The sequence below is a fragment of the Cyprinus carpio genome, chromosome B8 (genome assembly GCF_018340385.1).
Source record: "Cyprinus carpio isolate SPL01 chromosome B8, ASM1834038v1, whole genome shotgun sequence".
In the NCBI taxonomy this organism is placed as follows: domain Eukaryota; kingdom Metazoa; phylum Chordata; class Actinopteri; order Cypriniformes; family Cyprinidae; genus Cyprinus; species Cyprinus carpio.
The window spans coordinates 26,666,648-26,682,908 of NC_056604.1; the positions used below are offsets into that span (position 1 = coordinate 26,666,648).

The 16,261-nt window shown below is 37.6% G+C and overlaps 1 protein-coding gene across 2 annotated transcripts; it reads left to right on the plus strand.

Moving 5' to 3' along the window:
• The first annotated feature begins 251 nt into the window (after positions 1–251).
• LOC109093262 (methylenetetrahydrofolate reductase-like) lies at positions 252–12,449 on the plus strand. Of its 2 annotated transcripts, none has more exons than XM_042730305.1 (12): positions 252–407; positions 1,292–1,535; positions 4,449–4,687; positions 5,003–5,113; positions 5,295–5,488; positions 6,147–6,421; positions 8,444–8,578; positions 8,676–8,856; positions 9,365–9,547; positions 10,349–10,450; positions 10,531–10,650; positions 10,929–12,449. In XM_042730305.1, exons 2-12 carry the CDS (start codon positions 1,297–1,299, stop codon positions 11,133–11,135), a joined length of 1,986 nt encoding a protein of 661 aa, XP_042586239.1. In that variant the 5' UTR covers positions 252–407; positions 1,292–1,296; the 3' UTR covers positions 11,136–12,449. The 2 variants fall into 2 exon arrangements, with proteins under 2 accessions (XP_042586239.1, XP_042586240.1); XM_042730306.1 differs by having other exon boundaries at positions 6,171–6,421.
• Positions 12,450–16,261: the final 3,812 nt, after the last annotated feature.

The window sequence follows — 16,261 nt, forward strand, 5'->3', positions numbered from 1 at the left end:
AGGCGGCAAATGAAAGAGAACAGCTTGGATAAATCACTTTTCTTTTCTTTTCTTTTCTTTTCTTTTCTTTTCTTTTCTTTTCTTTTCTTTTCTTTTCTTTTCTTTTCTTTTCTTTTCTTTTCTTTTCTGTGTGGACGTGCGCGTATCAGCGCGTGTAGCTCATTAATTATTTATAACTGCATGTGTTGTGTTTAGATCACACACGAGACAGACGCTGCATCCAATGGGAAGGTCCTTTGGTCGAGATGGGGCGTGGCCCGCGTGAAGTGGGCGTGGTCTCTCTCCACTAGACTCTTTATTGTCTTCCATTCTGGCCGCACACACTGTTCAGCAGAGCTCAGGTACAGCTCCGTCCTGGGACTGCACTCTCCTGTTATAACTCCTGGAGGATTGGGAAGAGGTTGAAGGTAATGGAGGAAAGGCGTTTTTATGTTATTACAGGTTCGGCGTGACTGTCTCGGTTTTGCTTAGGCTAACGTTAATTAAAGGGACCGGTGCAGTCGCGTGGAACAAGCTATGAACAAAATCAGCAGATGCACAAATCAAAGCGAGTTATCATGTCATATAAACTTGTTTCACTGTTTGTTGCTTGCATTGATTTTCTTTAATTGATTTAAAAGCAACGTTCATTTGAATGAACGTGTCTTCTTTATGTGAAGTAACGTTAGGCACTGTATAAACTCTTCAGCCTTAATGCATTCAGCAAATATGATCGTCGTGATAATAAAAAACATTATTTTATTCATAAAGCGCTTTTTAGGGTTCTGTAAGACACTTTACAACATTTTCATTCCAAACCTGTAAGACCTTTGTTCATATTCAAAACACAAATTAAGATATTTCTGATGAAAGCCAAGAGCTTTCTGACCTCCTGTATAGACAGCAACGCAACTGAAATGTTCCCAGGCCCAGAAACGTAGCAAGGGCATCGTTAAAATAGTCCATGTGACATCACTGGTTCAGCCGTATTTTTATGAAGCTATGAGAATTCTTTTTGTGTGCAAAGAAAACAAAAATAACAACTTTATTCAACAATTCTTCTCCTCATCACCCCATCTGCTGCCATTGTGGAGAGTATCATGACGCATGTGCATAAGTAATTGACATAATTTTAATTCTATCCCTAAATTTTAAAACTATCCCTTTGATGTAATTTGTTTACAAAAGATTAAAAGAAAACTGCCCCTAGTTTCCTATACAGAGTAGTCTGGTAACATTAAAAAAGTCAGTCTAGCTTCATGTGTTCATATTGCCTAATATTTTGTGGGGTGATTTTCAACCCTGGGCACAGGAAACATGGTGAACCAAAGAGCAGACATAGGCTGGCAGTCCTCTAAGAGCGACTCCAGCGGGGTCAGTAACAGCGGAGAGAGCTCCAAAGAGAGCTCCAGGTGCTCGACCCCGGTACTGGACGCCGACCGCACCGACCGGCTGCGGGACAAGATGAAGCGGCGGATTGAGTCTGGGGACCGCTGGTTCTCCCTCGAGTTCTTCCCACCTCGCACAGCGCCTGGAGCCGTCAATCTTATCTCTAGGTAGGAAACCAAAAATTGCTTTAGTGTTTTTGTAATTTGGTGAAGCTCACATAAAGCACGTCTGGGTCATAGTTCATATTATGCTGTATTATATAGAGAGATGTATTGCTAAATCTTTAATCACAAGCATCAATGCTAAAATGCAAAAAAAGATGGTGTCATGATTATAAAACATGGATGGTTGGAGCACCAAGATGAAGAGCAGCATCAGACTGATTTGAATATTATCAAACCACGATGGGGCCATTACAGAGAGTGAGAAACTGATCCTCCAACATTTCTAAAGAATCTGGCACATGTTCTGGAGACTATTTAAAGGCAGAGTAGGTGATTTGATTCAAAGGCATTTTTTGTTATGCTGGTTGAATGTCTCTTCACATCCCGATAGCAATCACTAACTTAATGGGTCTAAATGTATTTATAGGTATTTATTTCGTCTGTGGAAGGTGTAGGAGCATAAAATGTTCATCCAATCATATCCCTCGGTCTGAGTATTACGATAGGCTGTCCTACCTGCCAGTCACTGTATCTATTTGCATACCTCTGCATGCCGTGTTCACGCGGACACGATACATCATCAGCGCGTTCATTATGCTATTGCAGAATGAGCAAGAATGGAAGGTGCTATTATTGTTATATTATGTGCTTTTTGACTGTAATGTTTTCTCACTGGTGAATGAGACATGAGGTAATCTGACATCGTTGACGCCGTCTCTCATCGTGTCGCAGGTTAGTCTCTGGTCTGCCGGTGCGCGGTCATGGGTTTTGGAGAGTGATTTCCAAGGAGGATGGGATCTTATGCTTTCAAAGCTAGCTTGTTATTGCTAGCCTCTCCAAAATCACCTACCCTACCTTTAAAAGTTGTATGAATCCTTTCTAAGAAGGTTGGAAGCTGAATTAAAGGCAAATGGAAGTACAGTGCATCTGGAAATTATTCATAGCGCTTCACTTTTTCCACGTTTTGTTATGTTACAGCCTTATTCCAAAATGGATTAAATTCATTATTTTCCTCTACAAACAATACCCCATAATGACAATGTGAAAGAAGTTTGTTTGATATCTTTGCAAATTTATTAAAAATAAAAAGTGAAAAAAAAAATCACATGTACATAAGTATTCACAGCCTTTCCATGACACTCAAAATTGAGCTCAGGTGCATCATGTTTCCACTGATCATCCTTGAGATGGTTCTACAACTTGTTTGCAGTTCACTTGTGGTAAATTCAGTTAACTGGACATGATTTGGAAAGGCACACACCTGTCTATATAAGGTCCCACAGTTAACAGTGCATATCAGAGCACAAACCAAGCCATGAAGTCCAAGGAATTGTCTGTAGACCTGTGAGACAGTATTGTATCGAGGCACAGATCGGGGAAAGCGTACAGAACAATTTCTGCAGCATTGAAGGGTCACAGAAGCATGTAGTCTCTGTTACCCTTAACGGAAGAAGTTTGGAACAACCAGGACTCTTCCTAGAGCTGGCCTCCTGGCCAAACTGAGCAACTGATGGAGAAGGGCTTTGGATAGAGTGGTGACCAAGAAGCTGATGGTCACTTTAGTTGAGCTCCATGATCATATGTGGAGATAGGAGAAACCTACAGAAGGGGCAGCTGTGGCCTATTGGTTAGAGAAATGGACTTGTAACCAGAAGGTCACAGGTTTGAGTCTCGGTGCTAGCAGGAGTTGTAGGTGGGTGGAGAATGAATGAACAGCGCTCTCTTCCACCCTCAATACCCATGGCTGAAGTGCCCTTGAGCAAGCACTGAACCCCCAGTTGCTCCCCGGGAGCTGGATATACAGCTGCTCCAGGTGTGTGTTCACGGTGTGTTCACTTCTCACTGCTGTGTGTGTGCACTTGGATGGGTTAAATGCAGAGCACCAATTCTGAGTATGGGTTACCATACTTGGCAAATGTCACAACTTTACTTACTTTACTTTATAAGGACAAACATCACTCCAACACTCCACCGATCTGGGCTTTATGGCAGTGTGGCCAGACTCAGTCCTCTCTCTTTAGTGAAGACACATGAAAACACACTTGGTATTTGCAAGAAACAAGACTCTCTGGTCTGATGAATCTCAATTCCAAGCATCATGTTTGAAGTAAACCAGATCTGCTCATCACCTGCAGAGAAGCATCCCAAAAGTAAAGTGTGTTGGTAGCAGCTTCATGCTATGGGGCTGTTTTTCAGCGGCAGGGTCTTAGGGACATATCAGAGTAGAAGAAAAGCTCAATGCACCAAAATATTGAGAAAGCCTTAATGAAAACCTAGTCCAGAGCATTGAGAGGCTCAGACTGGGCAGAAGGTTCACCTTCTAACAGGACAATGACCCTAAACACACAGCAAGAGTGGCTTATAGACAACTCTGTGAATGTCCTTGAGTGGCCCAGACACAGGCTGAGCTTGAACGCAATCTAATATTTCTGGAGAAACCTGAAAATGTGCATCTGCCACCATCCAACCTGACAGAGCTTGAGGTGAAGAGGCGAGGAGAAGAATGGCAGATAGTTGATAACGGCTGATGATCAAAGTTTGCAGCATCATACCCAAAAATATTTGAGGCTGTAATTAATTAGTGCTTCAACAAACTTCTTTCACGTTGTCATTATGGGGTATTGTTTGTAGAATTTTGAGAAAAATAATGAATTGAATCCATTTTGGAATAAGTCTGTAACATAACAAAATGTGGAAAAGGTGAAGCACTGTGAATAATTTCCGGATGCACTGTAAAATACCTTAAACAAGTAACATTGCCTATTTCTCAGGTGTTCACGTTATTTTGTCCAACCTCTGTATATTCATTTTGCCTTGTGATACATTTGAAAATTAGGTGAATTCTCATTACTGCTGTGCAAAAATGAACAGTATTTGTTTTTTGAATGAATGGACTTTTTGTTCTTTGTGTGTTAGATTTGACCGGATGGGTTCTGGAGGTCCTCTCTTCATCGACGTCACTTGGCATCCGGCTGGAGATCCGGGCTCCGATAAAGAAACGTCCTCCATGATGATAGCAAGCACAGCGGTCAATTACTGCGGCCTGGAGAGCGTCCTGCACTTGACATGCTGCAATCAGACAAAGGAGAAAATAACAGCCCATTTAAATAAAGCCAAGCGGCTCGGCCTGAAGAATATCATGGCCTTGAGAGGAGGTATGAACAGTGACTGATCTGAAATCTGTTACTTTGGTCCAAACCACACATTTTCCAAAAACAAATAAGCTCCATTTCAAACCCTTGTAAGGCAGCATCCTAATAGTCAAGGTTCCTCATAAGTGCTGACTTTAAACACTTGTGAATGGCAGCTAGAGTTTTACTGTAATACATGTACAATAGTCTGTTTTTAAATAGATTGAATTTCAAACTACATTTGAACTGTTGATACTTTTGATACTAAATAAAATATAAAAAAATCCATCCGCTATCATCGTGCGTCATGAGCGAATCTAATTGTCCTTTTTTCTGCAGATCCTATTGGGAAAGATTGGGTGGAGGAAGATGGTGGTTTTAACTATGCTACAGATCTGGTCAAGCACATTCGCTGTGAATTCGATGACTACTTTGATATCTGTGTTGCAGGTGAGCATTAAAAAGACAAGTAGTTAATGGTGTTTGCTAAATTGCTGTTTCCTGCTGGATGATAAAGTTGAAAAAAAAAAAAACATAGACTTGCATTAAAGTAGAATCTGTTTGTTCATGGTAATCTTTGCATGCAAATCTTAAGTTCACCAGTTCAAACCCATCACACATGTAATGATAGGTTACCCCACGGGCCACCCAGAGGCGGAGAGCTACGAAGATGACCTCAGGCACCTGAAGGAGAAGGTTGATGCTGGTGCGCACTTCATCATCACCCAGCTCTTCTTCAGGGCAGAAACCTTCCTCAAATTTGTCAAAGACTGTCGGGCTATTGGCATCACCTGCCCAATTCTCCCGGGAATCTTCCCTATTCAGGTACATGAACACACACACACACACAGCTCCCTGAAAAACTATGCACAAGTGCACCGAGGGCAAAAGCTGCTTTAAACGCAAAGGATGCTCACACAAAATGTTGATTTTTAATATAGTTAATAGAAGTTAATTGATAAAGAAAATCTATTTATGACATTATTTTTGACAGCATCCTCATTTTACACAAGTACTTAAAACTTTTAACAGCACTGTAGCTTTGCAGGAAGGTTTCTTGAAGCATCTTGGAGACGTTGCCACAGTTCTTCTGGATTGAGTCTGTCTCAGTTTGCTCTGTTTCTTCATGTCACTCCAGACAGACTGATGATGATCAGATCAGATCTCTGTGTGGAGCACTGGCTGCTGTCAGACAAAAATCTCACTGGATTATTACAATTAATAGCAAAATGAATGTTTGGAAATATAAACTGATATTTCCTACTAACACACTACAGAAAAAGAGAAATAACTGCTTAAAACCATGTTTTAGCTGCTGAACACTGAATACTAGTGTTTTAATCATTTTGGCCACCACTGTACAAAAACATTTTAGAAAATATTATGGAGGAAGTTTAGATTTCAGTGAATTCTTCTGATTTCAGTGTACTGTACAGAAAACTTCATATTGATTTTCTTTCTTTTTTTTTTTTATTCTTCAAAGTTTGAATCTCCGTTGTTTGCGCAGGGATATCACTCACTCCGTCAGCTGGTCAAACTCTCCAAACTGGAAGTGCCGGAGGAGATCATGCAGGTGATTGAGCCCATTAAGGATAATGACGCTGCCATTCGCAACTACGGCATCCAGCAGGCGGTGGAGATGTGTAAGGTTCTTCTGGCCAGCGGAGAGGTCCCGGGCCTGCACTTTTACACGCTCAACAGAGAGGTGGCCACCATGGAAGTGCTCAGACAGCTGGGCTTATGGGCAGAGGATCCCCGGTGAGTGACTTCATTCTGAGAAAGCGATAAACTGCTCCTGTTCTTTCTAACAGGAAATACATTCACTACTTCCTGATGCACATTGGAGATAAATCAGCACATGCCCACATGAAAAATGAATTGTATTTTAATGCCCTTGATTAATAAAGGAATACCCTAAGAGACTGTGCATTGCATTGATTTTACCATGGCAGGACATGAGGCCTGTAACTGAGGCTTCGAGTTCAAGTTCAAAAAGTAGCACTGTACCATATATCTCAATATGGACAAATGTCTGTGAATAATAAATCACAAAAAGACTGCTATTTAAACATGAATATTTATAGGGCCATACAAAAATATTTTGATTAAGTTAAACAGATGCTTTTTAATGACAAAAAAATTTATTTAACCTTTTAAACCGAAAACAAGTACAAATGGAAAAAAATGGAATTGAATGAATGAATGAATAAATAATTGAAAAGTATTTGGGGGGAGGGAATCATATGGCTCTAATATAGTAGGATCAGCAAGTTATATATTATACGACACTAATATAAAAAAAAAAAATCTCTCTTTGTCGAATTTGAATCACAATATTTTTTTTATTTATTTTTGTCAAGTAATGTAGTTTATTAGTGTAATTGTAGATTATATTGTGGGCATGTAGGATGTAGTTTTGTTTGTGTTTATTAATAAGTTATTTTTTTTTATTTGTGTTTCATTATCCTTACTCAGCGATCTGTATTACAGTAATGTAATGCAATATTTATCAGGTTTTTTTTTTATTTATTATTTAAAATGCTGGCATTATTGTAAGGGCAATTTGGGGGAAAATGTGCTTAATTTTGCTGAAAACTGTCATATATATTTTAGTGCTGTCAAATAATTAATTGTGATTAATCACATCCAAAATAAACATCTTTATGTAATATGTATGTATAATGTGTATATATATATTTATATTTATTTTTATATATATATATATATATATATATATATATATATATATATATATATATATATATATATATATACATACACACAGTATACATTTTGAAAATATTTACATATATATCCCTGCCTCTCTCAAACGAAAGGCTAACAGAGTCACATGTCAGACACAGTGATGAAGCTCATATGTGTTTGCAGTACACAAGCCACGGACGGTTAAGACAGCTGACTCCACTGTTTGACCGTCTCTCTCTCTCTCTCTCTCTCTCACACACACACACGACGCGCAAAACTCTGCATTTGAACAGTCTATAGCAAATACATAAACTAATAACAAACATACTTACAGTAGTAGCTGAATCAGAAGCGCTAGATTGTTGTAGCAAAGTCAGTATTACCTCCTCTCCTGGGTTCATGCAACGGTCGTCCTTTAAATGCGTTGCTGTTCTGTTGTAAGTAATCTTAAAGATTCCTAAATGCTTCTATTTTCGGAAGACCAAATAAAGTCTAGATACACACAGCATCTCCCTGACATGACTGCTTCAACACTAACTGTGGTTATGTAAACCACGCCTTCTTTCTTTGCATGAACATTTGGGCGGCATTATGCAGATATTTCCACATAGTGACGTAGAGATGTGGGGGCGTGTTTGAACGAGCCGTTTCAGGGGGGTGTGGCAGAGTCTTAACTTTGATAAAGAATATCTCCCTGGATTTGAGACTTTAGTCTTTGCAACTTTACAGATCTTCTTCATGCACCAAGAGCACTCCAAAGAGAAAGAAAAAATTTAAATCGCATCATATTACCCCTTTAATAAATAGATATATTTAATATACAAATATAACATATCTTTCTTAAATATATACACGCGTGTGTGTATTTATATATACATAATAAATATACACAGTACACACATTATGTAAACAAAAACCTTTATTTTGGATGCGATTAATCGCTTGACAGCACTAATGTATGTGTGTGTATATATATATATATATATCTTCTGATTTTTGGGGTAAAATATGGCCTGGAAGTGCTTTTGACAGGCTCCATGAGTGACCTCTTTGCATTAATCTTGTTACCTTTAGGCGACCTCTGCCCTGGGCTGTCAGCGCTCATCCGAAGCGTAAGGTAGAAGACGTCAGGCCGATCTTCTGGGCTTCCCGACCCAAAAGCTACATCTACAGAACGCAAGACTGGGATGACTTTCCCAACGGAAGATGGTACATGCATTGAAATGTTTCTTTTCTGACCTTTTGTGTGCGTGGTTCAAGATGTAGAGGCCAAAAAAGTTAATTAACATGTCTGCCATCTTATCAGGGGTAACTCCTCGTCTCCAGCCTTCGGCGAGCTGACAGACTACTATCTGTTCTACCTGAAGAGTAAATCTCCCAAAGAGGCCCTCCTGCAGATGTGGGGTGAGGAACTAATGAACGAGGAGAGTGTTTATGAAGTCTTCACCAACTACATCACCAGCCAAACCAACCGCAATGGACACAAGGTAGAGTCGTACAGCCAGTTGCAATTTGTAACATTCAAAGGGACAATTCACCCAAAGATAAACATTTTGTGATCATTTATTCACCCTTAAGTTGTACCAAACCTGTATTAGTTCTTTCCTCTGTTAAACACGAGAAGATATTTTGAAGAATGTTGGTAACCAAACAGTTGCTGGTAGCCATTGACTTCCACAGTATGAGGGGAAAAGGGGACCAGAAACAGTTTGGTTACAAAACATTCTTCAGAATTTCTTGTTTTGTGCTCAACAGAGAAAAGAAACTCATACAAGTTTAGAACTTGAGGGTGAGTAAATCATAAAAAAAAAAATTGTTCAATTTTGGAAGAACTGTCCCTTTAATACAAAAAAAAGCATTTCCACATGGTTATTCTATATATAAACCACTTTTTTTTTTTTCATCATACTGCCCCATTTATGTCAACATTGGAGTAGTGACACGTACAGAACTCGGGTTTTGCATGTATGATTGCTATCCTTCTGCTTTCTTTAGGTCATGTGTCTGCCGTGGAACGACGATCCTCTGGCTCCGGAGACAAACCTGCTGAAGGATGAGTTGGAGAAGGTGAACCGCAGAGGGGTTCTGACCATCAACTCTCAACCCAACATTAACGGCAAACCCTCATCCGACCCCATTGTGGGCTGGGGCCCTGCAGGGGGATACGTCTTTCAAAAGGTCAGCACAAACATGTCCAATGGCACTGTAACTCGAAAATGAAATTACAGTAAATGACTTGTTAATTAATTATAAAACTATAACTACAAAAAATTGGATTTTAAATTTTGGGTAAATGTGTTGTTAGTTGATTATATAATTATAATAATTAAATTTAAATTATTAATAATTATTTTAAAGGTATATTAACGATACTAAATGAACTGTCACTCCTGTGACATAAAAGGAGCAAAGATGTTTGTCACTGATCAAACATGCACTGTACCAGGTTTGAATGTGCATTCGTTTCGTTTGATTCCTCACAGAAAGCCATCATGTGACTTCAGTGGACTCTGAATGGAGCAGAGAAATCATATGAATTAGTTTTATTTGAATGTGCATTCGTTTCGTTTGATTCCTCACAGAAAAAAACATGCTATTATTATGACATATTTTTTTTTACAGTAGAACTTTAGATTATTAATCATAGATTTTGAAATATTTTTTTTTGAATTTTGGTTAATTAGTTGTAATAATTTGGAAGTAAGAATATGAAATAATTAATTGAAATTCTTTAATTTAAGTAATTTTATTTTTTAAATATAACAGAAAATATACTATTATAGTTTTTGCATATTAATGATTTTTAGATTTTTATTTCTTAGTAATTTTTTTAGTTTTTGTTGTTATTGTGTTAGTGTGTGTGCTGTTGGTTTTTCTGGTTTATGTTGGTGTTTATTATCACTTATTTTCATTGGGAATTGGCTTACTTTTGGAAATTATTCCTTCAGCATCTTTATTTTTACCTTTTCAAATCGACAGGCTTACCTGGAGTTTTTCACGTCCAGCGAAAATGTTACTGCACTTCTGCAAGTGCTGAAGAAATATGAACCTCGTGTGAACTACCATATAGTCAACGTTCAGGTAAACACCATCTTAAGAGCAAGATTACGTCACGTAATCTTCAGTTTTTTTATTGACATTATGAAATAATTTATTTTTAGGGCAGGAATACTACAAATGCCCATGATATGCAGCCCAATGCTGTGACATGGGGCATATTCCCCGGCAGAGAGATCATTCAGCCCACCGTCGTGGACCCAGTCAGCTTTATGTACTGGAAGGTGATGCTTTTTCCACTTAGTAACCACCTTAAACACCCTAGCAACCACTAAGCAATGCAAACGTATTAGGTTGTGTTTAGACAGCTTGCACATCCACGTGTGACACTTCCAAAGTCCTTATTGACCTCACATTTGTACTGAAATTTGGCGTTTTCATTACTCCTTTGTCATGCGATACTTCAAAATGCGCATTAAAATAGGGGGATGGAAACATAGCTAGTGATAGTAAAAGATGAACAATACTTCAGACTTAGCTCAGTTTCTGTCTGTTCCCACAGGACGAGGCGTTCGCGCTGTGGATTGAACAGTGGGCGAAGCTGTACGAGGACGAGTCGCCATCGCGCATGATCATTCAGTACATCCACGACAACTACTTCCTCGTCAACCTGGTGGACAACGACTTCCCGCTCGACAGCTGCCTGTGGCAGGTGATCGAAGACATGTTCACGCTCCTGGACTCCCCTCCAGAAACTCAAGAGGACTGAAGTGAATCTTAGCCTCACAGAACTCGCAAAGTTTGCCTGCGCTGCTATTACGACGTCTGGACACACGCACATACTGAGTACTTTACTGTAACGACTTATTTTTCAGTTTCAGTTTTGGGTGCAATTTTCTTATATTTTTATCCTTAATTTTTAACTATTTATAGACTGTATTTCGGATATTGCATATGTTCAATATATGATCAAAGCAAGGAACTCATGTACAGTAAGCAGGTCAAACGTGTGGACACAAAATACAGTATATGGCAACTGTATTTCATTCAGACTTTATAGGTGAATCCTATAAAAACGTCACATCCTATGTCAAACAAGTCATATTTTCCTCCAAAATCAAGAAAAAAAAAAAATTGTTTAAAGGTATAGTTCACCCAGAAATTAAAATGTTCATTGTTCCAACCCATATGCCTTATCTTTATTTTTAATGTTCTCTCATTTTTGTCAAACTATTGAAATTCCATGCAACCAAAATTTTAATCTTCCAAAAGTACATGAAGACATTGTAACAAAAAAAGTGCAATGCAAGTCTTCTGCGGTATGATGAACAGATTTAATTTCTGCTTTTTTAATGTAATTTACACTGATGTATGCACATAAACAAGTAGGTAAACAGAAGCTCAAACATGCATGTTTAATGTGCTGAAACATGCATGATTAAATTGCTTGATTCATGAAGATTTTTAATGTACTTTTTGAAGTTTGAAAGGTTTGCATGCATCGACATTCAACTGATGCACAAGAATGCACAAAATGCACAAGTTTTATGGATTTGAAACAATATGAGGCGAGTTAATGCTGCCGATTCATTTTTGGGTGAACTGTCCCTTTAACGATTTTAAAACATTTCCCATTTTTCTGACAATTAAGAAAATTTTCACTCTAAATTCTCATTATCTTAATGCATCTCTGTGTTTTACTTCTGATGATTATTACGGTGTGTTATTACTGTAAAAATACATAAATACTACCGTAAGTAAATAATTTACAATTTAAATTTTTTTCATGTTACAGTAATGTGAATTGGGAGTGAAAGTGTTTATATATAATGAAAAAAAAAATCATCCTAAACCCAGAGAGGTTTGTGAGATGTCATCTTATAGTTTTCTACAGTCACGTGTGAATTGATACTTGAGGAGGAATTGGTTTATAGCGGTAATGAATTGTGATTACAGTTGTAATCAGTGGCAAAGTGGTGAAACATTTGAATATTTTTTTTTTTTTTTAAGTGGTCTGACCATTTTTGTTCTGCTGGCAATGGAAAGCTGAATAAACATGCGCTCATCCCCCTGAGCTAACATGTCCACATTCTACATCATTATTTGTTTGCTTGTGACTCACATAACATTTATATTTGGAGTTCACCTAAATCTCAAAGTCCATGCCTCTGTTGGATGTGCTGCGGTTGATAATGGTGAAGGATTGATGATGTTACGTTAAACCCGAAGGGCTGAAGTTACTTCAACAGCTGCACACATGAAACATCACACTTGTTGGAAGGAAGCCAACACTGTGGATTTGACCTCGTTTTTGCTTGAACAGTCACGTGTTTAAGCATGGTCATTAAACATGTTCATATATATGTGATTTTTTTTTTTTTTTCTCTTTAGCATTACATGTTGGTGCAGTTTGCTTTTTAAAAAGGAGTATCTTGTTTTCTCTATGTATGTGTAAGAATCCATTACATGCAGTATCTGGGTGTTTTTTTGCAATAAATATTTTCAATAAAATGTGCTCTTAAAACTTTAGAGCATTTTGAAATTAACAAATAATGATGAGTCACGAGTAATTACAATCTTTGAGAGCCTTGGGTTATTTTTAAGCTCTGATTTCCAGGCATGTAAATAATATGGAAAGTAAATGGAAAAAAAAAAAATCTATAGCAAATACTTTATTTTAAGGTGTACTTGTTACATTACACAATTAAGTACTGAGTTATATTAATTAACAACATGTACTTACAATGGGGTTAGGTTTAATTGTTTGTAATTATGCATAATTTAACTACAGTAAGTACATGTAGCATGTATAAGAAGGACACATATATATAATATCTAGAATTTGTAAAAACTTATTGGAAACTGAAAATAAAAAGTAGATTTTCATTAATCAAAACGTTTTGCACATATTTAAAAATATTTTTTGGACAAAGAATACTTAATATAAATACATATAGTATATACAAATTGCTTAGTACCTTGGTAAACTAAATGCAAAAAAAAAGAAAAAATCATTCTCCATGAGAGGAGGAGGAGGAGGAGTCAGTAACCCGACACACTCATCCTAAACTCACTATAGGGCCGTTACATAAGTGAACCCTCTGAACCGCTGGCATTTCTCAAGGAAGTTCAGGGAATTCTGTTTCTTCTGGAACTGCTGCATCTATCAGCACCTGTGCACTAATATCAGAGTGAGGCGGACTGACCAGACAGAATGTCAAAGTACTTGAAAATCTCTAGTAGAAAATGAGAACGTTAGTGAACTGTTTCATAAGTACTTAACATTAACCTGTACCCTCTGCTCACTTACAGCCCTGAATGGCTTACAGTTAAGACACAAATTAGAATGTTCTAGATTAAGGGGTCTTTGCCCTGAAAAACATTGAAGACCCCCTTTTTTCTTTATTTATACAGTTTCTTGCAGTCAATTAGTAGTCGCTAAAACTAGTTTGAACATTTTTATACAATAAAAGATATCTGAAATCATGCAACTAATTAAATCAATAGTTCACCAAAAATGAAAACTGAATCATCATCTCCTCACCCTCAAGTTGTTCCAAACCTGTATGAGATTCTTTGTTCTGCTGCACACAAAAATAAGACATTTTGAAGAATACGTTTAACCAAACAGCTGATGAACCCCATTGGCTTCCATAGTACGGGAGATAAAAAAAAATATTGTGGAAGTCAATGAGGACCATCAGCTGTTTTGGTTAGGTTTGGAAAACTTGAGGGTGAGTAAATGATGATACAATTTACATTTTTAGTGAACTATCCCTTTAAGGAGACGTGTGCTGTGACTTTTTTCCACACTATGGGCTTGGCTGACTATAAACCCCATCACACCTCATACTACTACAGCTTGGTTCTCACTGCTGTTTAGCTCTAGATAAAAGTCCATGTCTGAAACATTGATCAATACAATAAAACTGCTAAAGGGAGATGTTGCACACACACACACGCACGCACGCACGCACGCACACACACACACACACACACACACACACACACACATATCAATCACAATGGCAAGCCCTTTGGGTTCATTTAGCTCCGTTTGGCTGTAAGTGTTCATATTAGACCTGATAAACACTGTTCCAATACTGCAAACAATGTTGAAACAAAGTTGAAAAAGAAAAAAGTCAAAAAGGCCCACCTTTAAGTCATTGTGATGGGCTCCTTCCTTCATTGTAAATATAGTTTTGTTTGTTTATTTGTTTGTTTTTTCCTCGTTATGAAGAACAGAATTTGACATGACAGAATGGAATGTAGGGAACGTGTGTAACTGTGTTGAACTGTTGCTGAACACTGGATAGTGGAGAAGTGATGATTGTTTTAGAGGTGCTGTGGTGATGTGTGGAGATTGTGCAGTCGGCTCTGATCAACACTCTGCTTGTAAACAGACAGAACTGTTAGGGCTCAAAGTCTGCCGTATGGGCTCGCTGCCACCACACTCGCAACACCTGCCAATAAAAACAATTTAAATAAATAAAAAGATAAAAAATCATTATTATCAATCTGTACACAGTTGTTTGTGTGGGTTAATCTTAGGGAATGGTGCTGTGCCATGTGACCCCATGACTCATATATTTAACACAATACCGAACTTAGTCATGTTATTATGCCAAAGCTATATTTTCAAATCTTTGTTTTTCATCACCCAATTTTATATTGTGAAATTAATGCAACATTTTCAGACACCTATTAAATGTTATTTGCAATTAAATGAAAATATATTAGCTTAAATTTATCTTAAATGCAATTAATTTTTTGACGCACTTAAGTATGACATAAGTATATCTGTATATGTAATTTTGGTCACACTTTACTTTAGGGACCAATTCTCAATATTAACTAGCTATTTACTACAACTTTTGCCTCAATAAACTCCTAATTTGCAGCCTCCTAATAAACTCCTAAATAGCAACTGGTTCACAGTGAGAATTGTGTCTTAAGATAAAGTTAAATGTTACAATTACTTCTACTGTCTCATGGTTAAAGTGTACTGCCGAATGTACTAATAAGCATTTATGGAAAACTAAAATATACTTTAATGTTTAACATTATTACAAAGTGCACTTTTTTAAAGTGTACTGAAGTGTGTTCAGAAACTAAGGATGCTCTCTTTAAGTACACTTAAGTGGCCTTTAATTTCAGTAATATTATATTATCTGCAAGCATAGTTATATAGTTATATATATATGTATATATCTCACAAGGTAGCCTTTGATGACAGCTTCTGAATTATAACTATCTTGGACTTGTTCATCTGCTGAAAATTCATGCAAATGTTGTAGTAATCTAGAATATGTTCCACATTGCCTAACACTGATCAGACAGTGTGAACAATAAAGGTGAAAGTCAATGTTTATGCGTTTATTCACAGGCACACTGGTTTGATTGAGCACAGACCAGACTGCCGTGACCTACAGTTATTAGAGATAGTAAGTGCACGATGACCCTGTTTATCTTTTGTTAACATGGCATGAGATTTCAAAGAGTGCCGGACTGCCTCTGATTTATCCGAGCCAATAGTGTTCAGTTAAAGGTGGCTGAGTAATCAGTGTCCTGATGTGTCTCTTTCTCCAGGTGAGCCAGGCTCATACTGCACCAGAAACATAAGGATAAGGTTAACAAAGTCAAATTACAGTATAGTTATCAGCACCTTGCTGGGTGGTTGCTAGCATGCTCTGGCTTCTTTCTTGCAGGAGTTTTAGACCCTAGACTTTGAAAAAAATGTTCAAAAGCTGTCACTGGAGCACTACCAATATATACTCTTTAGATACCAATATGTACCTTTAAGGTTCCAATAGGAACCCTTTCGGGGTAAATAAGGTACAAAGGTATACCTTTTGATAATATGTACCTTTAAGGTAGCAATATGCACTTTTTTTA